Consider the following 25,882-nt stretch of genomic DNA (forward strand, 5'->3'; position numbering starts at 1 on the left):
AACATGTTTTACAGATGAGCTTTGTGAAGGTGACATGACTAGCAGCTTCAGGACTAAAATTCCATGTGATAACATTCCTCTGTACCATGTCTAGGGTTTTCAGTCCATCTCAGTGATGAGCATTGTTGATGGCAAAGCAGTGTACAATACTAGAACAACAGAGAACTACCACTGACATAAGCAGCATTTCCTACAAGAAACCTAGAGTTGTCAAGATGATTTTGTTAGAATTGCAGTGAAATTAAGGAGAACCCATATCCCTAAAGTCCCTGGACTAAAGAAGCCAAGTAATAGTCATTCATATTTTATATTCAAATTGAAGTAATTTCCATGTTCACTGATATCAAGTCTTCAAATGTTGGCTGGCTTATTTGATTTTAACACAAGTGTCACAATCACATAATAGGTCTTGGCACCATTGCTATTTCTCAGCAAGACCCTGAAACTCACCCTCCTCAAATCTCAGCCATGTAGGTGGGGTCTAACCATCCTTTGACTGGGCTGGAGAGGCACTGCCAAGCTGTGTATCTAAGGGTTAACTTGCTTGGAGGAAGCCAAGAGGAATGCTAAGGGATCAAGTCATGACATGCTGCCCATTGTTTGTAGCTCCGGGATCAAAATATATAATTATACACGCCAAATAAATTCTAAACCTGTAAGGTAGGAAAAGAGGGCTGGGTGGCTCTGACGACAGGTGCCAGAAGCGTTGAATAACCTTCTCAGACAAGGTGCACCACTGTTGTCTTGAATGCTGCAGGGTCCCCAGTCTGGCATTTTCCCTGTGCTAGACAATGTGCATTCACTGCTGGAGTCTCTGTTAAGCCTCCGTCTCCCAGACCTGCTGGCTCCTGGTGCCCGGCCCGACACAGAGGTGCCTTTGTGAGTGTAATTACCTTTCCCTGTATTAGAAATAGTCTGTTTAGAGCTGTGTTTGCAGGTACAGCTAGAATAAGCAGGAATTAGCATGCAAAAAGACCTGCCCTGGCCCTGACTTCTTTATCAGCACCAGCCTTCAGGACTGGTTTTTTCCCCACTTTGGATTGATTGGGCAGGTGATTTACCATCCAAGATGAAGAGTTTTAAAAGAACAAAAAGAGACATCGAAAATTGCTGTGCATGTGCGACGGCATGCGTGCAAGAGAAAGAGAGATACAAATCCTGTTGTGTTATATCTATTGACAGTTTCATGCCAGGCAGAGCTGGCAAAATAAACTTGAGTGGACGATCCTAGCAACTTGAGAATTGATTAAAGCTTCCTTGGGCTTTCAGCACAGTGTCCACATCAAAAAGGCATGAGAAGCAAAATAAATGATTCTTTTGCCATGATGATGCTGCCGCCAGAATCTCTAAGCTTGTCTAATTGGCCTGTGTCAATTGTGGACTATTAATTTGAAGTTAAGTGAGGCCTACCCTTAAAGAAGCTTTTCTAGATCTTAAATAGAATGATGATGGAGAGACTATAGCATGATATAGAATTGGAATGGAGGCAGAGTTGATAATTAAACTAGATCTGAGGTTTTTTTTCCAGTTTATAACATAGGTCTACCCTGAGATGATTTTTGTTATCCCTGTCTGGATATTAGTGTGCCTTTTATTTAAAAAGAAAAACCCAATAGTTTCTCATCTTAGAGAGATTAGATGATTGTATTTTGCACTTACTAATTTTCCCCAAGTGATTGTAGTATATACTAAGGAAATTCAGGACCAGTCAGAGAATGTTTAAGGGCAGAGCTGCCTAGAAAACCAGTAAAAAAAAAAAAAAAGAAAGAAAAGAAAAAGAAAAAAAAAACAAAGCAGGAAAATGTGGGGATTTTCTTATATGGCAAGAATGTTTAAATATTTTTTTAAGTGGCACACCTTTGTAACTTATTAATTCTTAAATGGCCAAAGTAATATTTTTGTGTTGCTGATGCAGGCTCTAGGGCAGCATGGAATGTTTCCATTTGTTATAAAGTTGCCTTTTCAGAATGGCTGATCACTTGGTAAAAATTATACTTGGAACAAGTAGAATTCAAGTCAAACAGGTTTATGTTTTGCTGTAGTACTGGAGAATGGGTGTTCACCACAAAGTGAAGGATTTATCAAGGAATCTGGGAGAGAAACATTTTCACCCTTAGAACTTCAAGTCTTTTTAACATCCTGCTTCCCTTTTCATTGTGCAAGAGCAACAGGTCAGGTATTGCCTAAGGCAATCTTACAAATTGGCACCTGCCTTTATGCCTAAGACCTAAAGGAAGTGGTGGGGAAAAAGAGGCCAGGGAAATTTAATAAGTCTGTGTCTTTCCTTGGGAATTGGGCTTTGATGCCTGGGGTGCAAGAGAGATGAAGGGCCGCCTCCTGACGCAACAGGGAGAGGTATTTTCTGCAGGGAGACACCAGAGCAGGTGCTAGGAGAGGCAGGGAGACACAGCCCTCAGGTGAACACATTTGTGTCCCTTAATGTTTGTAATGCAGTGGATACCTTACAAGGACTTTCACACGTATTATTTCATTCATTCCTAAAGTTTCAGTTGTCCCAGTCACCTGAAGAAGGTGGCCTTTGGTATTTTTGACAGGTGAGGAAGGTTAAGGGCTTGATTTCTACAGGTGCTCATTCACATGGCTAGGGGTGACAGGATTATCACACCAGGTGGAAGTTCTTTTGCTTCCTTGACTTTTCCATTTCTTCCTTTTTCTCAGGTAATCAGACACCAAAGACTTCTTGCATATCCTAACATTTGTTCTAGTCTGCATAAACACTTTGACCACATTGCTTGATTCCTGGAAAATGAAATACAACCCATTTCTAGGCGTCTACCCTTTCCCCAGGGTTATATATATATATATATAATTGTTTGTATGTTTGGTTTTTGATCAAGCCATTTTTCATCTCAGCCATGTAGAGTTGTTTTCCAACATCTCTTGAAGTACATCTCACATCTCTTGTAGATGCCTTTGTAACAGGGATACATGATTTACTGTCATGATTTCAGGAAAGGAAGAAGAAGGAGGCTCTCAGAAGGTGGAACACTCAGTGGGTCCTTCTTCAGAAAACTCAACTGATTCTTCATGTGCCTTTACTCTTCCTGTGCCTCAGGGATGTTTATAATTTCGGGTCATGTCTTCCCATGGCCTTCTGATCATACTGAAGCCACATCGCATAAGACAGGTTAATCTGCTTCTCTTTCTGCCCTCGCCCCGTTTTTTTAAACTTCAATGTTTCAGTACAAAATTAGTGACTGTTTCCTCCTACGTTTTGTTACATTCCCAACGAATAATATATCTTTGTTTGAAAAGCTAAAAGTAGCCAGGCGCAGTGGCTCAATGCCTGTAATCCCAGCACTTGGGGAGGCCAAGGTGGGTGGATCACCTGAGATCAGGAGTTGGAGACCAGCCTGCCCAACGTGGTGAAACCCCGTCTCTACTAAAAATACAAAAAATTAGCTGGGCGTGGTGGTAGGCACCTGTAGTCCCAGCTACTCAGGAGGCCAGGAGGCTGAAGTAGCAGAATCACTTGAACCCGGGAGGCAGAGGTTTCAGTGAGCTGAGATCATGCCACTGCATTCCCTCCTGGGCAACCTGGGCAACAAAGTGAAACTCCATATAAAAAAAAAACAACAAATGAAAGAAAAGCTAAAAGCTTGGTTTTAGTTTCTGACATATTTTTCCAAGAAATAATGTTTTTTAATTTTTATTTTTTATTTATTTATGTTTTTTATTAAGATGGAGTCTTACTCTGTTGCCCTGGCTGGAGTGCAGTGGCGTGATCTCAGCTCACTACAACCTCCATCTCTGGGTTCAAGTGATTCTTCTGCATCAGTCTCCCGAGTAGCTGGGATTAAAGTGATCTTCATTTGAGTTGATTATTTGATGTCTAATTTGAGTATCTTCTGGACTGAATCTACATGTGGATGAATAGCTAGCAGCACTTACAAGAAGTCTTGGGGCAAAAAGGGAAAAGGAAGGAAAAACAGACACTGATATTGTTACCCTTATACAATAACAGCCCGAACTATAACTTTTTAAAAAAACTAGTTGTAAGAAAAGGATTGGATGTTACACACAGTTCTTAACATTATGCTGTATGTTTTCCCTTTGAAAGAGCTGGGAGAAGTAGAAAAACCTCTTAGAGTATTGAGTTTTGGACTTGTCTCTGGAACTACCTCCAGGGTGCCCTCTGAACAAGCCAAGGGCATAGCCCTCGGTAAATGCACAATTGATAGATTACCCATCCAGGACGATAGATTGCCTGTCCAGGACATTAGTTTGTACGTGCCTAAAATGAGTAGCTTGCGTGTGGTGGATATTGTGATTCTTAATTTTAATTAGACATCTAACACTTTGGGGATGGACAAGATACAGAAGCCTGAGCCGGTTGGCAGTACATGAGATAGATGAGTGCTTCTCTGAATACCTATATACACAGAGTGAACAGAGGCATGCTTACACATCCATGGGTAAGTTGACTGAGGAAGAGCCAACATGACAGAATCCAGATTCCAAGCATTTGTTCTGGTTGGCAGGATGAGCCAAACTAGGATGCAACTTAATAGGATTAAATCTGATGTCCTACCTGTGTTACTTGTGTGAGGCAACTAATTAAGTTATAGTAGACTTGAGTTAATAGTAATTCATATGAAAAAGACTAAGGGTTTTATTACCCACAAGCTCAGTTTGAGTCAGGAGTGAAATGTGGGTGTCAGGAAAACAAAGGCTATAGTAACAGATACGTAGTGTTAAAGAACTTTGACAGTTTGGAACATCAGACAGAAATACCCAAGATCTAGCATTACTAGGCCTCAATAAATGTCACTGGGTGTGGCTAGATCTGTTGACTCTGGCTGGATTCGTTATTTTCTTTTGGGAATCTCTGTATTTGGTGGAAATTTTTAGTTATTAGAAATCTGTTAAAGAAATGGTATTAAATCATTACATGTTGAAAAGTGATGATTTCCTTCCCATTCATCCTACCCAAAACACAATATATGTGTTGTGGTTTTCATTATAATGTATCATATTTCTGGGCACTCATCAATTCGCGGGGCCTCTGCATGGCATCATGTTGGCAACAGAAACTATTTGTTGAAGACTTTGCTGTAGAAACTGATTGTTCTACACACAGCTCTAAAATGTATCCGAATTATTGTGAATATTTCAGGCTTTAGAGCAGGCATTTATCAATGTTTCATAAACCCTGGGTGGCAGGTAAGTAAGTATATAAGAAAATTAGAAGGATCCATGAACCCCCTGAAAAGATATAATTTTTTATGTATGTGTAATTTCTTTCTGGGAAACAGTCCAAACAGTACAAAAAGCAAACCCCTTTTCCCCCCACCTGTATAATTTGTCTACTTCCTAGTATGTAAACAGAGAGGCATCTTGACTGCCGTTACCCATCTTTGGTGAGACCAGAGAACAGATCTTCCTTGAAATGCCAGTGACTTGCCACCAGTAGGGATTTAAAAGGATGTCACGGGCAGAGTTCCAAAAAGGTTTTAATTGAAGTCTTAGCATCGGAATAAATGAGAACTGCCCTCCTCCCATCACAGCACACAACAAAACTAGTTTTTGTTTTAAAAACAAAGTTTAGATTTATTACTTGCAGAATTTGGGTTATTTTTTTCTGTTCCCCTTTCAATGTGTGAGTACAAATTTGGTCTTCTCCAGGAATATTTTGTTCTGAGGTGAGTTCCAGAGAAGCTTGATCTCCTCAATGGGATATGTGTTTCATGTGGTTTTTCTTCCTTTGCAAATGTGCAGGGTGCCAAAGCATGCTTTCTGCGGGACATTCCTTTCTCAGCCATCTACTTTCCGTGCTATGCTCATGTGAAGGCTTCCTTTGCAAATGAAGATGGGCAGGTTAGCCCAGGAAGCCTGCTCTTAGCTGGTGCCATAGCTGGTGAGTGTCCCCCTTGGAGTTCTCTTACTTCCCCGACCCTTGCTGCCCCCCTTCCCTAGCTGCATGCTACTACATTGAAATTTTTTTGCTGATAGTTCTTGACAGGGTATGTGTGAGTTCGCTAGAGATTGAAGAGCTACTGAAAAAAAAAGGGAAAAAATTAATCTTCATTCTGGCAGATGAGATTATTAGACAAGCTTAATTTCTTAACTCTTGAAAAGGCTCATTAAATATTGGCTTATTTTGTGGTATTGTGGAACTCCAATTCAAGTTCCATATCATTTCATGGTCTCACTTCATAGCATAAGAATAACTGTTTAGCTGGAAGTTTTTAAAGATTTGAATAGGTTTGTCTTAAAGATGTCTAAACAAAATAGTGCATAAAAGCCTGTCCAGAACTTAAACAATAGTTAGAGAAAAGAAATGTAGTAGAACCAGAAAAGACCTGGGCCAATTAGAGACACCTGTTTCCTCCCTGTGTTATGGGGGGATGGTGGTAATTAAATCACAGATGGAAATAACTATCTTTTTTTCAGTGCTCCATTGAAAACATTGATAGAAAATAATTAGCCATGCCAGGGATCAGTTCATTTTTTGATGCTCCTTCTTTTCAAGGGTCTCTAAGAGCAGGAACAGTCTGGATTAGCTCTCCAAGTGGTGACATTTAATAAGTTAACAAACCCTAAGGCGGTCACAGGATGCCGGGATCCAAACATTTTTGATACCTGTGCTATTCTTATCAGATATGTAACTAGAGTCTCCATGCTTTTCTCAAAGAGAGCATAAGAACAACTCCCAGCTTTGAGAAGTTGTTTGCTGTTTGGTGCACACCCCACCTAACCTGGCTGCAGCCTGGGGAACCCCTGGACACAGGAACCTGTGTAGCTCCTCCTTAATTCTTAGTTAATCCTTTTCCTTCAAAGGCAGTGATATTGGTATATGAGGCAGGGCTACTGTTTCCTGGCTGCTTAGAAACCTCAGTTGTATTAGCAGCAGTGATACCACTGTATCTAGAGCAAGAGATCATGATTTCAGGACTTGAGTATAAAATTCCCAATTTTAATTCCAGCTTGACTCATGGTGACCTATATGTAATTTCTCATATATCTGTAAATGAGAAAATGTTTTGAACCAAAGGGTTATAATTTATTCCAAATTATTTACTTGAAATAAGGTAGGACCTAATGAGAATAACTAAGTACCACTTATTAATGTGTGACCTTGGGCAAGTTACTTCACTTCTTGTAAGCTTTGGTTTCCTCAGCTATAAATAGAGATCACAACTGCACCTGCTACAGAGTGTGTGTGAGGCTCAAATGAGAGGATCCATGTGAAAGACTTGGCATAGTTCTTAGCATATAGTAAATGCTCAATAAACATTAGCCAAGTATTACATTGAATCCAAAAGAATCTGTCTGTAAATCACTCCAAAAAATAAGTTGTGAAATTAGAAGTTAAGTAGTAGAGCTCAGATCAAGGTCTAGGACTCTTTCCTAAGCCTCATTTTCCTTACACCATAAAAATACCATCTTTAACTCTTTTCTTGGAGAAGACAGGTACCCAGAAATGATTCTGTCTCTGGGGAGGTAATCCATTCTACCAGAGCTATAGAAATGACTGGTGAGATTTTTTTTTCATTTGAGGTTTATTTTTCTCCTTTTTTTATGATTTTGAAAGTAATATTACTCATTATAAAATATTTGAAAAGTACTAGAATAGGCAAATAACAAAAATATTATTCATTATTTCACTACTCTAAGATAATTGCTATTTAACATTTTTACTCATTTTTCCCATTCAGGTTTTTCACAGAGCTGTAATCACACTTTGTATAGATAGTTTTCACTTAAGGTTGTGTCTTAAGCATTGTTACCCATCATGGCAAAGTCGTTAATGACATGTGCCTGTGGGGTCAGAATACCAAGGTTCAAATTCCAGTGTTTCCACTCTGTGTGAACCACACAAGTTACTCATTCCCTCTCTGCCATTTCTCCACCTGTATTTGGAGATAAGAATAGTCTTACCTTACAAGATTATTATGAGGATTAAGTGAATTAATAGATGTAAAGATTTCAAATAGTGCCTGATATATAGTAAGTATTCAAAAATGTTCCATAATAGTAATTTTATTACATATTATTTAAAACTTTCCAAACATAGTTTCTAATTGCTGCATCTTATATATTTCTCAATTTTAGATACTTTAATTTTTTCCAAAAACTTTTAAATAGCTAGTAGTATGCTTTTTCCCATATTTTGAATCAGTTTTTTTTTTTTTAAGAGAAATAGATTATCTGAAGTGAGTTTGTTGGTAAAAAGCGTGGTTGTTTTTCAGCCATTGACCCATTATTCTTGAGAGTTTGAAGTAGTTGACATCCCTATGGTGATGTTAGTTCAGCCCTCTTGCCATCCTGTTGTCTTTATAAATGCCTTCTGTATTCGTTATCTATTACTGCATGCCAAATTCCCTCAAAACTTAATCAGCTTAACACAACTAATATTTATTTTCTCACAGTTTCCGTGAGTCAGGAAACAGGTGTGGGGTAGGAGCAGCTCACTGGGTGCCTCTGGCACCAGGTCTATCATGAAGTCGCAGTCGCAATGGCAGCCAGGCTTGACTGACATTGGAGAAGCCACTTTCAAAATGGCTCAATGACATAGCTGTTGACAGGAGGCCTCAGTTCCTTGTCATGTGGGCCTCTCCATTGGTCAGCTTGGATACCCTCACAACATGGCAGCTAGATTACCCAGAGCAAAGTCTGAGAGAGAGAGAGAGAGAGCAAGCAAGGCAGAAGCTGCAGTGTCTTCTATGACCTCACCTCAAGATGATAGAGAAGCAGAGTCGTGAATGTCACAAGGGTGCAGATCTTTGAGGGCCATTTTGGGAACTGGCTGCCACACTTACTATAGAGCATTGACTTTTATTATTATAATTATTATACTTTAAGTTCTGGGATACATGTGCAGAATGTGCAGGTTTGTTACATAGTTATACAAGTGCCATGGTGGTTTGCTGCACCCATCAAGCCATCATCTAGGTTTTAAGCCCCATATGCATTAGGTATTTGTCCTAAAGAGCATTGACTTTCCTATTATCCACCTTCCTCCTGATCCCCTGTTTCTGGAAAAATGGGAAAATACCGAGTTTGCCCTGTTGATTTTAGTCTTCAAAGAGTGAATAAGCTACAAAGCTTGATGGTCTTTGTGTATTCTACAAAACTATAAAAACTGTGTAATGTGAAGTAAGCTACTTTCTTAATTTAATAACAGATATCAGAAGCCAGTGGTCAATGTCATAGTTACCATTCCAATTAAAGTTAGGAATAAGACGAGGATGTCTCTCTCATCTTTGTTATTCAGCCATATTTTGGAGGTTCCAGTCAGCATGGTAAAATAAAATAAAAGGCATAAATAAAAGAAGAAAGGAAGCAGTCATTATTTATAAATGATTATTTACTTGAAAATCAAAATTAAAATGTCTAAGAAGTATATTAGAATTAGGAAAAAAAGATTAGTAATGCATTTTGTTATAAAATAAACATAAAAAATCTATATCCAGTGAGCAGGAGTGATGTCATGGGGTGAGCAGGGCTCAGTGTGGAACCTTGCTGAGATGCTCAGGCAGAGCTGAGTTCAGTTTGGAGAAGGGCAAGAAGACTTTTGTCAGAAGTGTGCCCCGTGCAACCCCAAGAAGGGCAGTGAGCAAGCACAAATGTGCACTAATCCTGAATGGGCTGTTGGGTGGAGGACGGATCAGGCCCCCACATTCCCTTTGTGGTTGCCAAGAAGAGCAAAGGCATTTCTTAGGGAGAGGATACATGGTATTCAGAGAATCCCAGAAAGTATTTAATAGGAGAAAAGCTTCTTTCAAAATACAAAAGTCCTCCTTTTTAGATGGAGTTTCAGGCAACTACAATGAATAATTGTTGGCCTCTAACTTATAAAACAAAAATGTCTCATGGCTATTTTTATATGTACCATATTTAAATTGATCACTTATATATAAAATATTTTTTGCTGAACATCAGCCTATTATAAATAATATGGACCTGTGATTAAGTGAATATGATCATGCTTTCTATGTTTAGATAATAATTTCAATTATTCAGTAATGTTGTCTCACTTTTTTCTTTCCAAAAATTTGATTAGCCTTGAGGTTAGATTGTTTTAGTAATATGTAGCTTTTTAGCAAAAGTGGTTATTGGTATCCTCACCTAGAGAATGTTGGGTTTTGGTGTTTTTGTTTTTGTTTTGTTCATGTATCTAGTTATAAACTGGGACTATATTTAAATACTGGAACATCTACTCCCTTATTTCACAAGATAGAACAAGACTAACCAATATTTGAATTCATGTTCGTTGGCCAAAGTACATCAGCTTTGTCAGAAAGTGAAGACCGAAGCAGGCATCCTGAAATTAAGAAATCAAAATCTAATTCTCTATAATTAACATGGTGCTTTATCATTAATGAAGAGCATTTCAATATGCCTTATGAATGATATCAAATAAAATATATCTAATACTAAAATTTTATAGAATGCTCTGTCGTACCAGATGATTTTTATCAGAGTGATAAGATAGAGGGACAAGTCAAACTGTAATGATGGTCTCACCTTTGAATTAATTAGCTTGAGATTAAGTTGTAATACAGAAATACCTTTAAAAGCTGTTCCAGTACACAGAAGTGGAAGTGTGTTATACATGTGTGATCATGATGCTTTTGCAAACATTAGATTGTGTATTATGAGAAAACTACTGTTGGTACAAATTTGTTAATTATGTGGACATAAAGCTTAAGGTATAATAGTTTAAAACCAGTCCTTAAACCCTTAAAAAAAGTAATGAAGAAATTGAATCAAGACAATAGACTGAGCATATTCATCCATCTCTCCTATCTTCCCAGATACCTTAAAATGTCAGGAAATGCGTTTTTAAAAAATTCTTTATTGGCACTAGAAAATACTAACCTGGCCCTCAGCAGAAAGGAAATAGCCATATTGACTCTGAAACTGGACTGAGAGATGCCCCAGTCCAAAACACAGCAGGAGAAACTACCTCTAATGCAAGAGCAGAACTGGAGAATGTTAAACTTTGAGTGAAGAATAGAATGCCTGGAGTGGAGGTGGAGGTTTTAGGGTAAATCATTAACATGAGTTAGGGAACTGTACTTTCTTCAGGATTGCCAGGCTTGGAGCTCTCTCCTGGTTTTCATATGGAGCTTCAGGAGACAGTTGTATCCAAGTTAAAATCTCAGAGCTCAATTTTAAAGAAAGAGACCACTTCCCTAGAGAGGATAAGTGTAAGGAATGGACAGAAAGTAGAGCAGGGCTTAAGGTAATTCAAGACTTCTACCATAGATGCAGGAAAAAATAAAGTGATGGCAGCTTTTCCCAAGAAGAATTAAGAATTTAAAATAAATTATTCTACCCCCAAAGTGAAGTTCCCTACATTTCAGCAGTTTGGAAGGTCCACACCCTGCCAGCATATCCTAACCCCTTGCACCCAGTTACACAAAGCCCATAGACCCTCCCATTCAGGAAAGAGACCTGTGGGTGAAGCATACCTAGAATATGGTAGAAGTCACCCACAACATTTGTATATATACTAATCAGCCTATCCTTTGAACTTGAATAATATCAATAGACAGCCAGAGATGCCCAGCCACAAAGGAGCAACAAAGTAAGTGAACAGAAGAATTAGAGAGAAAACAGGCAATTCAGGGGACAGAAGACAACTTTTAAGAACTATAATTAATTAATATAATTAATTAGAGTCCTCAGAGAGATTTGAAAGAAATAATCAGTAAAGAAGCTTTCTTGAAAAGTAATAAAAGAACTGCCATAATTAAATATCGAGCGTTAGTTCTGAATGATATAATGAATATGATCAAAGACCAAATTTAGACATCTGGAAAATAAAGACATGCAAAAAAAAAAAAAACCCTCTAGAATGTAATGTGTAGCAATAATATAGAGATAGAAAATGAGAGAACATTTAAGATACAGGTAGAATTAATCTTGGAAATCTAACATCTGTTTCATAGGAGTTCCCTAGGGAAAAGTAATAAGGAAAAGGAGAATAGAAAACGAATCAATAGAAGATGGACTTCTCATCTTCTTATGTGTAATACTGGATACTTTCAAAATCCCAAGGAAAGGATGTCTTGAGTCGTAACTATGTTCCTGGGCACACTAACACTCAGGAGGGGGAGGGCAAAACTAAAGTTAGTTTTTCACATGCAAGGACTCAAAGCTTTCTTCCGCACAGACCTTCTCTGAAGCAATTAAAAAGTGAATTTAAGGGCCCAGCGCAGTAGCTCATGCCTGTAATTCCGGCACTTTGGGAGGCCGAGGTGGGCGGATTACCTGAGGTCAGGAGTTCGAGACCAGCCTGGTCAACATGGTGAAACCCTGTCTCTACTACTAAAAATACAAAAAATAGCCGGGCATGCTGGTGCACACGTGTAATCCCAGCTACTCAGGAGGCTGAGGCAGGAGAATCACTTGAGCCTGGGAGGCAGAGGTTGCAGTGAGCCAAGATTGTGCCCAGCCCCAGCCTGGGCATCAAGAGCAAAACTCCATCTCAAAAAAAAAAGTGAATTTAAGAAGGAGGAAAATGTGGGATGTGGTAGGTCTCCATTATTGCTGACTTTGGTATATGCATTCATGCAAGAATGGTTGGTTTTGGGGAGACTGACAAATGAAAGGGAGGACAAAAGTGCCAGTGCACCAAAGTCCTCCCCTTGCTGGAGGATGCAAATGCTAATTAATTGCACCTGTTGTAAATGTACACCTATATAACAAATGCATGTAATGTTTAAATATATTTAGTCAGGGAAGTGGTGGGGATCAAAAGGGAAATAACTGGAAGCAGAGAAAATAGCATAATATAGGATGGCAGAAATAAGTCTAATAGTCACAAGCACTGTAAATGAATTCAGTACCCTTAGTAATAACAAACACTTTAAGATGAGTTTTGAAAGAAAATCTAGTCATATGAAGTTTCAGAAAACAGTGACATAGAAAGATTACAAGACAGCTGATTGGAAAATATGTACCAGGCAAATATCAACAATAAGCAAGTAGCAATATTAATGCCATACTGAATGGAATTCAGGGTTTTAAATAACGTTCAGAAGCACACAGGCATATTTTATAAAAGATAAAGTTCACTATGAAGATGCCATCAATTTCTATGTAATATCAATGTATAATGTCATCTCTCAGCTTAAAAGTATGAAGAAAATGTGATATTTTCTCATACCTGATGAAAAACTTTATCACACTGCTTTTAGAAGCTGACATATTAAGTAGATAATATAGATAGAAATGCAAAGGGGATTTGGAACAGCCTTGATCCAAAATAAATAGATATTAACCTTTGTATTCAATAAAAAGAAAAGCACTTTCCTTATAAATATAAATGGGATATTTATAAAAATTAACGATGACTTGTGCCCTAAAGCTGTATTTTGCCAGTCGTGTTTTCTTTTTGTTGTAAATTATATTCTACTCTAGCTGGGCCCCCTTTGAAGACTTGTAATTTTTTAATTGGTTGAGACGTGCCCCAAGTTACTCCTGTCACAGAGGTGGTGGACGGCCCCTGGGTCTCTGTGTTTGTCTTGTCATTGAAGAATCAGACAGGCTGCCAGTCCCTTTCATGCTGAGGGACCTAGAGGAGGCATCTCTGTTTCCCAATCTCCTCTTGCTCCCCTGTCTTTAGGAATAGAGAAAATTCAGACCACTTGATCAGCATTGTCTTAGCCTTTTGGAATCCAGAAGAGAGCAGGCAGATCTACCAGACGTCTCTGCCAACCCTGGCCCCCAAAATCAACAGCTTTCTGGTGGCCAAGTTCTTGCCAGTATCTGCTGCTTTCCCGGCCTTGCTTTAGGGCAGCCTGGTGCAGTTCTCCAGGTTAACTTAGCAAATCCTCACACTGGAAATCTCCTGTCCACCAGGATGTCCAAAATTCCTTCTAGGCCTTACCAGATACCTGCTTAGGAGAAACTGGAGCTGACAATGGAGATGATGGGAGTTATGTTCAAGTTGCCATATTCCAGCATTCACCACAACTCCTATCAGTTTTGCCAGGCAACTTACTAGGTGTCTTTCATACCTGCTTCCTTCACCCCCAGTACCTCTATTTTCATAACAAAGAACAGTTTATGAAAATTACCCTAGCCAAAGGGAACTTTTTGCCCATTTTATTGCTTGTATGTCTTTCACAGTCACACTCTGACATGCCTGCCCACCATTGCAAGGCGGCTTTTATTGCATGTCTAAAGCAGGCTGTCTTGCTAAACTCCTTCTAAACCAGAAAGTGAAACAAAATCGGTGGTGTGAACACAGTGGGTTTCTAAGCATTTTTCTTGTTTCCTTCCATTATGTTGGAGGATAAATTCCTGGCCCAAAGTTAAAATAATTCCTACAAATGAACAGGAATTTCAGTATGACTTATCCAGTGAAGCATTGGATATAAAGTGAGCTTTTTGCGTGCAGAATTGTGATGTATTTTATAAAACCTCTTGAGATTAATGTTTGAGGAGCTAGGTAAAGATGGAAGAGATACTCCTTCAGTAATATAAATGCAAGCATGTAGTATGCAGATTTACACCCCCCTTCCAACTCACTGTAACTTTAAAGCTGTCTGTTAGAAGGATGAAATGTAGTTGTGAGCCAGACCATGTTGGTTTGGACAGAAATTCTTACAGAATTATTAAGCCTTAAAAAAAGCAAAGGAGATTTATGCATCTGCATTTGACCAATTTGGTTTGGAATAAGTTCATAATGGAAAAGTAATAAAACCATAAGAGACAGTGTCTTCTGAGTACAGTCTCGCTTTTAAAAAATCTAAACATGCACTGCCCTATTTTGGATACAGTGACTGTAGAAAAATTTCCCATTGGTAACTTTGGGAGGGTTTTCTGTTGTTGTTGTTGTTCCTTTTTCATTGATTATCAGCCAGTATAAATTTTAAGCTTTCTGTCAAATATTTTTCTGGAGATGTCAGTCTTAGGGAAAAGAAATCCTAAAGTGTTATCTGTAGGAGTCTCCTTCACCCAATTTCACCCCTCTCCCCGAAACCTCCACCTCCCACCCCCCAACACACACAGTGTTTTTTTAGCTATCAGTAAAGTCTTTTTCTGGTGTAACTGGAGATGTTGGGGTTTGGAGAGTAGGGGGTGGTTGAATGTGTGAGAGAAAGCACCTCCTGTGACTGCCAGCAGCCACAGAAGACCATGAAGAGGAAACGCATAACAAGCTTCACCTCTGAAAAATCGGACCTAATAACTTTGCAAGTTTTTGATTTCAACAGGAAAGAAAAAAAAAAAGAAAAGAAAACCGCTTTCTCCACGTATTCTCAACCACTTGAAGTAGTGTTATTGATAAACAATTTCTTAAAAATATTTAAAGATTTAGGAATAGAAACAAAGGAAACGAAGGCTGAGTGATTTGGGCAAGGGAAGGTGTGAGTTGCGTGGGGAGGGTGTAGGAGCAGACATCTTGCACACAGGAGAGGCATGGTTGTGCTTCCCATAGAGGACAGCAAAATAGGCATTTTATTGAATCGGATTTTTAACTTTCTTTCCACGGCCAGCAGTTCAAAGCACAGTTATTTTTATATAGTGAGAATGTGACCAGACTGAGATGGTGTTGTCTCTCTCCTGCAGGTATGCCTGCGGCATCTTTAGTGACCCCTGCTGATGTTATCAAGACGAGATTACAGGTAGCTGCCCGGGCTGGCCAAACCACTTACAGCGGAGTGATAGACTGCTTTAGAAAGATACTGCGTGAAGAAGGACCAAAAGCTCTGTGGAAAGGAGCTGGTGGTATGGAAATAATTTGTTCTTAACTAACTCTTTGGTATCAGGTAAATTTTTTAAAAATCTAATTATATCTATGATTTCTCCATTTTTTTTAAAGCTCGTGTATTTCGATCCTCACCCCAGTTTGGTGTAACTTTGCTGACTTATGAATTGCTGCAACGATGGTTCTACATTGATTTTGGAGGAGTGTAAGTATCATGCTAAATCTGCTGCTAAGTTTTGGCTGCTGCTAATACTCTGTTGTCGTAGGGAAAGGTACATCAGTCTAGTCTCTATAATAAAATAGAAGAGATTTAGGGAAATGTTGAAATTGTGTTAACAAGGTCATTTCCAAGGGGAACATAACAACTGATAAGGATGTATCAACTCCTTTCCATTAAATATTGAACAGGTTTTGAATGTTATTTTTATCAAGTTAAAACAAAAGAAACAAAAAATATAGCTTCTTACTCTGTTTTCTCTTCTTTTAGAAAACCCATGGGATCAGAGCCAGTTCCTAAATCCAGGATCAATCTGCCTGCCCCGAATCCTGATCACGTTGGGGGCTACAAACTGGCAGTTGCTACATTTGCAGGGATTGAAAACAAATTTGGACTTTACCTGCCTCTCTTCAAGCCATCAGTATCTACCTCAAAGGCTATTGGTGGAGGCCCATAGGAAGATCAGCCCTGGGATAGTGCTGTCTTTGTGTGGGTACTGCAGTAAAGAACATCCCTCCTGGGAGTGAAGCAATGCTTCATCCCTTTTACGTCCATCTCTTGTTTAAATTCAAGTCCAGGCTTTTTTATCATGTGAAATCATTCATTTTCTGGGTGTTTTCTTAACCAGATCATTGTGAAATTATTCATAATTATTCTTTGGCCCTCTGCCCAGAAACCTTTGTTTGCATCTGAAAATTGATGGGATTTGGTCAACACTAACATGATTTGGGGAAAGGAGCAAGTCAGAATAGAAATTAGTACTCCCCTCCTTGAACTAGGATTGTAGTCCCAAAGAGGCTACTGTAAGGCAGTCATGGTGCTCGGAGCAGTGTTTCGTGTGTGTTTTAAACTGGTAGGAAACTGGGTGCATATTTATAAAAATAAAAAACACTGGGAGAAATGAAAAAGTATATATCAAATATATTCAGCCTGGCTTCAAATTTTAAGCATGCACAAATTCTGTCTCTGGATTATATTATGAAGCTTTTATGTGAAACATGTTTCTTTGTAATGAAAACCACATTGGAGATGTTTAGTAATCATATTGTTACTGGTACCAAGACTACTAGGGAAATGCCTTTGTACTTTAGGGAAGTACTTTTGGCATTTTATTATACAGACAGAAAAAACTGAGATGTAGCCCCTCTCCTGGAAGTGCTAATTTTGAAAAACTGCTCATATGATGTACATGTACTGATTACTGCCTATTTTAATAAACACTCTTGAAAAATGCATGGTGCACTATTGCTGCCTGCCCTATTCTCCTCATCTCCCCATCATTGGCACCCACTTGCTTTTAAAATCCACTTTATCTTGAATCATGTAAGACAGATATGTTCTGACATAAGTATTTAATTCATGTTGCCTTGCATAATGGTCAGAGGCACATGAGTTTGTGAAGGTGGAAATAAACTATTTGTAAAGTGATTGAGTTGTTTGGTCTTGTGCATGTTGCATGGTGAGTGGATACAGTAATTGTCATTATTGGCCTACATGTTTTGTTTTGAGAGGAATTTTATTCATATTGGCGTGGATATATCCTCAGTATCTTTCAAGGTAATGTGTTCCCTCATTTTCATGGTTCAAAGTGAGTACAAGAAACTGTATTTAACCATAGATAAGCAAAGAACTAGCAAACTGACACCTTAGTTCTAGTCATTCCAGCACTTTCAGCAGTTTATTGTGATGATGAAGGTCACATAGTTTTAGTAGAACTTAGCCATGAAAACTGGTATGAAATGGCAGTTGTATTTTCTAATCCAGTCTGACTCTTGCACACACCAAAACCATATACCGCTATATCTAACATTTGTTGATATTTGGCTAGCACTGCAATGATTTGGGGAAAGAAGCTAGTCTTGAACAGAATTTAGGGCTATTCTTAGACCGTGATCATGCCTCCAAAGAGGCTATTAATTAATCTATTGGCAGTCTGTATGAACATTTTGAGTTTCCAAAGTTTTTCTCCATAGCAGACAGCCATTTGTCAGTCTGTTTCTGTAAGTCAACAGGCTGACATTTGAAGTTACAGTTTAAAATTGGAAAGAGTCAATACCCGCCATAAATGGCTGATTTTTTAGAGGGGGAGGGTCAGGAGGGGAATGAAGAGCTTTGTCTTCTTCACTAGAAACAGGACAGATAACATACATGGCTCCTTCTGTGATTATCTGACAAAACCAAAGGGGAATCCCCTCCCCAAATTCAGTGTGATAAGTGATAAATACCTGTATTATAATCTCAGAGACTAGTCACAGAACTCCAAATATGTGTTAGAAATGTGGCTGGTGTTAGGACAAAACATGCCAACTTTGGTCTTTTGAATGTGGAGAAAAGGCCCTGCATCTCTGCATTCCTTTTCTTCACTTGTTTGAGATTTTATGGCAGATCAAGTTTTCATGGTAAAAACACTGACCAAAAATCTCATAACTTGTCCATGGCCCTGCCTGCCTCTTAAAGAACAGTTGCATTTAATGAGAGAGCATCCTGGCTTCACTTAGCCTTGCCAGTCACTGAGAACAATTCTCTTTAGTGAATAAGAAGCCAGGGGCCCCAGGAAGCCAGTGGAGGTAGGGCCACATGTCTGTGTTTCCTTAAAATCCTTGCCTTATTCTGTTCAGGGATAGGCAGTGATGGGAGACTTTGAAGGAGGCCTAATTTCCCTCTGGGTTCTGCTCAGTGGGTGGTGTTACTGTGACATGCCCTGAACAGGACTGCAATCACCGTGTGGTGAAAACCACTGTAAAATTTGCTCTGGGTTTCCCTTCTTTCTGGTGACAGCACAATCCGTTGTCGTCGTCAGTGGTGTGGCTGTTGTCGGTGCCGTGGGTCGTTTCCCTCTGTAGGGCTAAGGAACTGAAGCTGGTAACTCCCACATGCCTGCCTGCTTGCCTGCCCACCTGAGGGGGCCAGCCTCCTCTGCTCTGCCTGCCCCGAGTCTCCACTCTGCTCCTGGTCCACCACGTGATTCCTTGGAGGGTGGGAGAGAGGTCTGACTTTCATAGCAGCTTTTCTTTTTTTTTCAAGGAGGGGAAAAAATGTGAAGCTGACCACAAAGTGAACACACTGATTCTTGGGTTCCAGTCATGGCTGGGTTTCTTGAGGCTGGGTGGCATGCTGTCGCCAAGCTCCTGCTACACCTCGTAACCCACAACCATTTGCTGAGCTCCCTGGGGTTGCCTTAATCCCAGAAGCCAGGGTCGCACAGAGGAAAATAAGAATTCTGGCACAGAAAGGAGTCATTTAAGTGCTTATTGCATTTCAAGCTTTAGTTTCTACTTAGCTAAAATATTTACCATTGCTGGAAAACAATGTTTAAAATGTTGTGCTTATATGTTATTTAATGGTGTGGCCTATGTAAACCTCAGGATGCTTACATTTTGACAGTCTTCTGGAAATGTTTAACAGCACATAACCCAGTGAGTGGGGAATCAAAACGGGAACAAATGGTGCTTGAAACTGTTTGTAACCTCCTCCAACTAGGTATTCAGAATGCAAGTCATGCTGGAATGCTTCACGTAGAGGGAGATCTCAAAAAAAAATTTGATGAGTCCTGTCTTATGGCCCCATTTATCAACCTTCCAAATAAACTGTCCCTAAAAGTCATCATGTGCCTTTTACCGCAGAAGGCATACTTGTGGGGATGAATTTGTATCCTTGCCACTGAGCAAAATCCCATTTTCAATTCAGGGTTATCAAATGCTTTCAGGATGTGGATTTTTCCAAAGATTTTTAAGAGACACGTTCCCTGGTCAGAGCAGTGAAATGTTCTTTCTACAAATGGTACTGCCCACAAAGGGGTGTGTGCCTTTTGTTTTACCTTTGGGGAATAACCTTCACCAAAGAGTTCTGTTATGTTAGGAAGACCATGGGGAGTTCATTGCTTCATTTTAATGTCTGAGGCATCTAACAGCATTGTCACCTCTGCCTCTGCCTTTTTTTTTTTTTTTTTTTTTTTTTTTTTGAGCTGGAGTTTTGCTCTTGTTGCCCAGGCTGGAGTGCAGTGGCGCAATCTTGGCTCACTTTAACCTCCACTTCCCAGGTTCCTGCGATTCTCCTGCCTAAGCCTCCCAAGTAGCTGGGATTACAGGCATGTGCCACCACACCCGACTCATTATTTGTATTTTTAGTAGAGACAGGGTTTTTCCACGTTGGCCAGGCTGATCTCGAATTCCCGACCTCAGGTGATCCGCCTGACTCACCCTCCCAAAGTGCTGGGATTACAGGTGTGAGCCACTGTGCCCGGCCACCTCCGTCTCTTAAAACAGTGGCAGTCTTCAGCTTGAAAGTCCAGATCGGGATCCATGATGGTTGGGATTGTGTCTCTGACTCTCTTAGTAGAGGCTCCTAGTTATTATTTTGAAGGATGGATGAATGGATGAATTTTTGAGAAACACCCTTGAAAAGTGCATGTTACCCTGTTGCTGCCTGCCCTGTTCCCCTCATCTCCCCATCATTGGCACCCATTTGCTTTTAAAATTCACTTTATCTTGAATCATGGAAGACAAATATATTCTGACATAAATATTTAATTTCATGGTGCCTTGCATAATGGTCAGAGGCACATGAGTTTGTGAAGGTGAAAATAAACTATTTGTATTTTTTTCCCAGTGAGTGATCTCCATTATTGTCCTACTTTATAGGCCTTTTCTACTGCTGGAGTTAAAACCATAACTGAAAACAATCACAGTTTCATGTACTGATCACTTACTTTACAAGTCATAAATAAATATTTTATTAAAACAACTAGAGCTATTTAAAATTGGCTTTAGTTGAGTCAGGAATCGTCACATAAACTATACGATAAATTTAAATTCCCTGGTCTTAGTTAAAAATAAAGCTTTAAAAAATCATCCTCTGAGATGAGTTTTACATTCTAACACGAGTTGAAATGTATTAGTACAATAGTTGTTCTTATCAGTGAATGTATTACTTGTTTACAGCTCACCTCTCTGTTTCTGAAGCTTTCCCTTCGAAGCTGCTGAAGACAACAGGAACTCTCTTTTAAAAGGGTTTGTTTTTAGCTAATGCATTAATTGACTCCAAAAGGAGTCCAAATGGAACACTTTGCTTTCATCTGCTAGGGTAAGCTAATAAAATAATGTTGTTTGCTTTTAGATTCCCGGCCGTTAAGGGAGTTTTGCTCAAAGCAAAACCACAGTCCCGTCGAATAACTTTAGAAGGAAAATTAAGAAGACACAGTAATTGTGCTTGTCTAAGCCTCACTTCTCCTGAGTCACAGACACACCCCCAGCACACTGGTCTGGCCACTAAGGCTCCGGTGCCTACCGCTGCTTTGGACAGGGCTCCGGCCCTTCAAAGGATGCTCCATTTTGCAGTGGGGCATTTCTTTAAGTGATTTTAAAGTGAACTCAAGATCCCAGAACAGACTAGTGCAAATGTGCTACAGTCTATTCTGTAAGATGGGGAAAGGGAAATACAGCTTGATGAAAAGAGCTGAAAACATTATTTGTTATCTTCTGTCATTCTCCTCCACCATCCCTAGCTACTTATCCCAGCTCTTGCCCTGGTCTCTTATTGGGCAGCATTCAAATGAGAAAGGAGCACATAATTCAACTCCAATCCCAGATTTCTGTGGCCAATAAGGACTCATTAAATATGAGCTGTTATGTGCCAGCCATGATCTCATTTAATCGTCTTTATCACCCTCAAGGTAGGTACTGTTCTTTTCCCTGTGTTACAAATGAGGAAACCAAGACAGGTTCATCTTCTTGCCCACAGTCTCTGAGCTAGCAAGTGATGGAGTTCAGATTTGAGTCCAAGTCTCATGGCATTCTGTCCTCCCTTGAAGGTTTCTCAACAAACTATATCAAAAATTCTTATGATAGTCTTTGCCCAGGATTTCTTATTGTCTCTATTCTCAGTATCAGATGTATCATTCTAGCTTAGAGTAGAAAGGAAGGGTGGTCTCTGTTTACTTACCATAGTAAGTGCATTTGCTACCTCAAAGAATTCCAGGGCCTGAGGACCAGGTGAAGCCTGACAAGCCTTTTGAGATTCCTCTTAAAACTATTTTACAGTCTATTAAAGTCAGTAAAGAGAGGATTAAGGTAAACTTGAAGCATTTGCCCCACGGGTGTAAAATTGGAAGGTAATGCAGAAAAAGTGGAGGTAAATTTACAAACTGTTATAGTGCAACGTGATATGATGCGAACTGAATTGGACCATCTTAAAAATCTCTTCTATAATTAGAAAATGCCGTTGTTCAACAAAAGTTGGAAATAATGGAAAACCAAGTTAAAAGTAAATATCTATGGGTACTTGGCCTCCAAGTGTGTCTGGAGGGAATGGAGACAGTTTACAGAATGTGGGATTTGCTGGAATTACTTTTGGACATGAAATCCCCATCACCACTAACGGTGGAAAAGTCTTACTGTATTCCCAAGTTTTCTGCTACCCCTAAAGTGAAAGGAGAGGATACCTACCACCACATTTTGGCAGCTCTCTGCCCCCTATTACGTGAAGGAGAAAAGATAACTGAATGACCCACACCAAATATTCACAGCATATTCTTCCTGGGCAAAATAAAAATAAAAACATTAAAATGTAAAATTCTTCCTCTATTCTCAAAAGAGTAGTATATTTCAGAATGTGAATTTCTGTTTTGAAGCAGAATTTACTTACATAAATTCTAAGTAGTAAGACATGCTTTATCAGTTTGAAAATGTATGTCTCCCGGTAATTAGCTGCTTAATATAAGAGGCTATTTTTTATAATAAACTCTTCATTCGGGCTATCTCCACTGCTATAAAAAGTCTTACCTGTTACAGTAAAATCAGAAAACTAAAAAAGTGGGGATAAAGAAAATTGAAGCAGGCATTTATTTTTCGTCTGAAGACAGAAGTGAAGCCACTGTTTATTGAAATTTTTTTTTTTTTGCTATGAAAAGTGGAGATTTCTCTAGATTTTCAGTCTCAGCCTTTTTCCTCCCCACGATGCAGTACATGTACCTCATTCTTCCTAATCAAAGAAACAGGTCATACTTAACCTGAAATTTCGACTTACCCTTTGACCACTACTTATAAAGTAGGTGATTATTTATTTATTTATTTTTAACAGTTTGCCCATGTGAGAGTGCACGTACAGAAACCAACTGTATTAGTCCATTTTCATACAGCTATGAGGAAATACCTGAGACTGGGTAATTATAAAGAAAAAAAGGTTTCATGGACTCACAGTTCCTCATGACAGAAGGCAAAGGAGGAGCAAAGGCACATCTTACATGGAGGCAGGCAAGAGAGTGTGTGCAGGGGAACTGCCCTATATAAAACCATCAGATCTCGTGAGACTTATTCACTGCCTCAAGAATAGCATAGGAAAAACCGCCCCCATGATTCAGTTACTTCCCACTGGCTCCTTCCCACAACACAAGGGGATTATGGGAGCTGCAATTCAAGATGAGATTTAGGTGTGGACACAGCCAAACCATATCACTGACTATTCTGTCTCTTTGGTACTTGAAATTAAGCATATCATTCTTTCGTTTTATTCAATTTAGAAAGTGTCTTTATTTGGTTTTAATGACTAAGCTTTCTGATACTACACATATCTGGCTAAATTATTAAAAATGATAATGGCATTTGGCATAAGTTAAAAGTTATAACTGCCATCTTTTATTTCAAAACTGTTTCAAAATAAATTTAAAAAAAACAGCAATGTACCTTCAAAGCCCCAAAGTAAATATTAAAGAAATGCTTTGGCCTCTATTGGCATCCAGTTCTAGTTTACTTCTTTCTGCCTTAAAAATTACACCTTTGAGGCCAGGCACGGTGGCTCATGCCTGTAATCCCAGCACTTTGGGAGGTCGAGGCAAGTGGATCACGAGGGCAGGAGAGCGAGACCATCCTGGCTAACACAGTGAAACCCCGTCTCTACTAAAAATACAAAAAAAATTAGCCGGGCATGGTGGTGGGCACCTGTAGTCCCAGCTACTTGGGAGGCTGGGTTAGGAGAATGGCATGAACCCAGGAGGCAGAGCTTGCAGTGAGCTGATATCATGCCACTACACTCCAGCCTGGGCAACAGGGCTAGACTCCATCTCACAAAAAAAAAAAAAAAAAAAAAAAAATTGTACATTTGGGATGCTGGACGCAGTGGCTCATGCCTGTAATCCCAGCAAGTTGGGAGGCCGAGGCGGGTGGATTACCTGAGGTCAGGAGTTCAAGGCCAGCCTGGCCAACTAGAGATAGACCAGCCTATCTCTACTAAAAATACAAAAATTAGCTGGGCATGGTGGCAGGCACCTATAATCCCAGCCACTTGGGAGGCTGGGGCAGGAAAATAATTGGGAGGCAGAGGTTGCAGTGAGCTCAGATTGCACCATTGCACTCCAGCCTGGGTGACAAGAGTGAGACTTCATCTCAAAAAAAAAAAAAAATATATATATATATATACACACCTTTGGGAGATTTCTGCATCTAGCCATGATGGAATCGTGGAGAAAACTAGAAAACTGGACAAAAGTATGCAATACAATACATAGAAAACTGGACAAAAGTATACAATATAAATTTTTTTTTCTTTTTTCTTTTTTTTTTTAGAGATGGGATCTCACCATGTTGCCCAGGCTGGTCTTGAACTCTTGAGCACAGACAGTCCTCCCGCCTCAACCTCCGAAAGTGATGGAATTACAGGCCTGAGCCACTACACCTGGCCCCATAATACAATGTTTTCAATCACGGGATATGAGGCAAAATAAGACTGTGAACTCCAAGAGAAAGGAAAGAGGTGAGACCTACCATTGCCCCAGCTTACTGCCAGGAAGCAGTTTCCAATTATTGTGCAGAGAAGGAGAACCCAAACAGCCCAGCAGCAATCTTCCCAAATTAAAAAGATGGACATCAGAGAGGAGGAAGACCATGATTGTTAGAATTTGTAAGACAAAATACCAAATAGAAGAGAGCTGCTTCTAGCTCTGGAGTTTTGCAGAGTTCTCAACTCTTTGGCCAAATATTGATCTATTCATTTGTAAAAGGAAACTATCTAAAGCTTGGGAAAGAATCGCTAGAGAGAAAGAAGCAGAAAAATTCTGGAGCTCACAAAGGGGAAATAGTTTGTATTTGAACCAGCCAGAGTGCAAGATCCTCATAATACATAGAACATCAGGAAGAATCCTCAGAAGAGTGTCACAATATAAATAAGGCTAAATTCATCCTAAAATAAAAGTGACTCTGCTCTTAAAGCTTAAAAACAAGACTTGACAGGATCCAACTCATTCCAAGTAGCTTAACTGTCAGAACAAAATTCAGTACTATTTAAAAGAATACAACAAAATTGCATAACATACAATGCCAAATTTACAATGTCCAGGATCTAACAACAACAACAACAAAAATCACTATTCACAAAAAGAAGATAGAAAATACAAACTGTAGCCAGGTGTGGTGACTCAGGCCTGTAATCCCAGCACTTTGGGAGGCTGAGGTGGGTGGATCACTTGAAGTCAGGAGCCTGAGACCAGCCTGGCCAACATGGTGAAACCCCGACTCTACTAAAAATACAAAAATTAGCCAGGCATCGTGGCAGGCACCTGTAGTCCCAGCTACTCGGGATGCTGATGCAGGAAAACAGCTTGACCCTAGGAGGTGGAGGTTGCAGTGAGCAGGGATCACACCACTGCACTCCACCTAGGCAACAGGGCAAGACTCTGTCAAAAAAAAAAAGAAAAAAAGAAAGAAGAAAGAAAATAAAAAATATGAACTGTAGCAAAGTGAAAAACCAACCAATAGAAACAGACCCCAAAATCAAATATGATGGAACCAGCATCAAGACCATTAGGACAGCTATTATAAATAATCCATATAGTCAAGAAGGTAGGGGAAAATGTGGTATGTAGAGAAATGGAAGATATAAAAGACACAAAGGAAATTTACAATCTCTGAGATGAAAACTGAGTGAGAATATAGTAGACACTGCAGAAATGAAGATTAGTAAACTTGAAGGCACAGCAAAGGAAATTT

At 39.5% G+C, this 25,882-nt stretch overlaps 1 protein-coding gene across 2 annotated transcripts in view; it reads left to right on the plus strand.

The window, feature by feature from the left end:
- The window catches only part of SLC25A13 (solute carrier family 25 member 13), a 206,446-nt gene extending 189,113 nt beyond the window's left edge, over positions 1-17,333 (plus strand). For both annotated transcript variants that reach the window (XM_024249984.3, XM_024249983.3), the window contains 4 exons: positions 5,740-5,878; positions 15,550-15,708; positions 15,803-15,893; positions 16,176-17,333. In XM_024249984.3, the coding sequence (XP_024105752.1) occupies positions 5,740-5,878; positions 15,550-15,708; positions 15,803-15,893; positions 16,176-16,362 (576 nt within the window). In that variant the 3' untranslated portion in view covers positions 16,363-17,333. The remainder of the gene's footprint in view (positions 1-5,739; positions 5,879-15,549; positions 15,709-15,802; positions 15,894-16,175) is intronic.
- Positions 17,334-25,882: the final 8,549 nt, after the last annotated feature.

This window comes from Pongo abelii, chromosome 6 (genome assembly GCF_028885655.2).
Source record: "Pongo abelii isolate AG06213 chromosome 6, NHGRI_mPonAbe1-v2.0_pri, whole genome shotgun sequence".
Taxonomy (NCBI): domain Eukaryota; kingdom Metazoa; phylum Chordata; class Mammalia; order Primates; family Hominidae; genus Pongo; species Pongo abelii.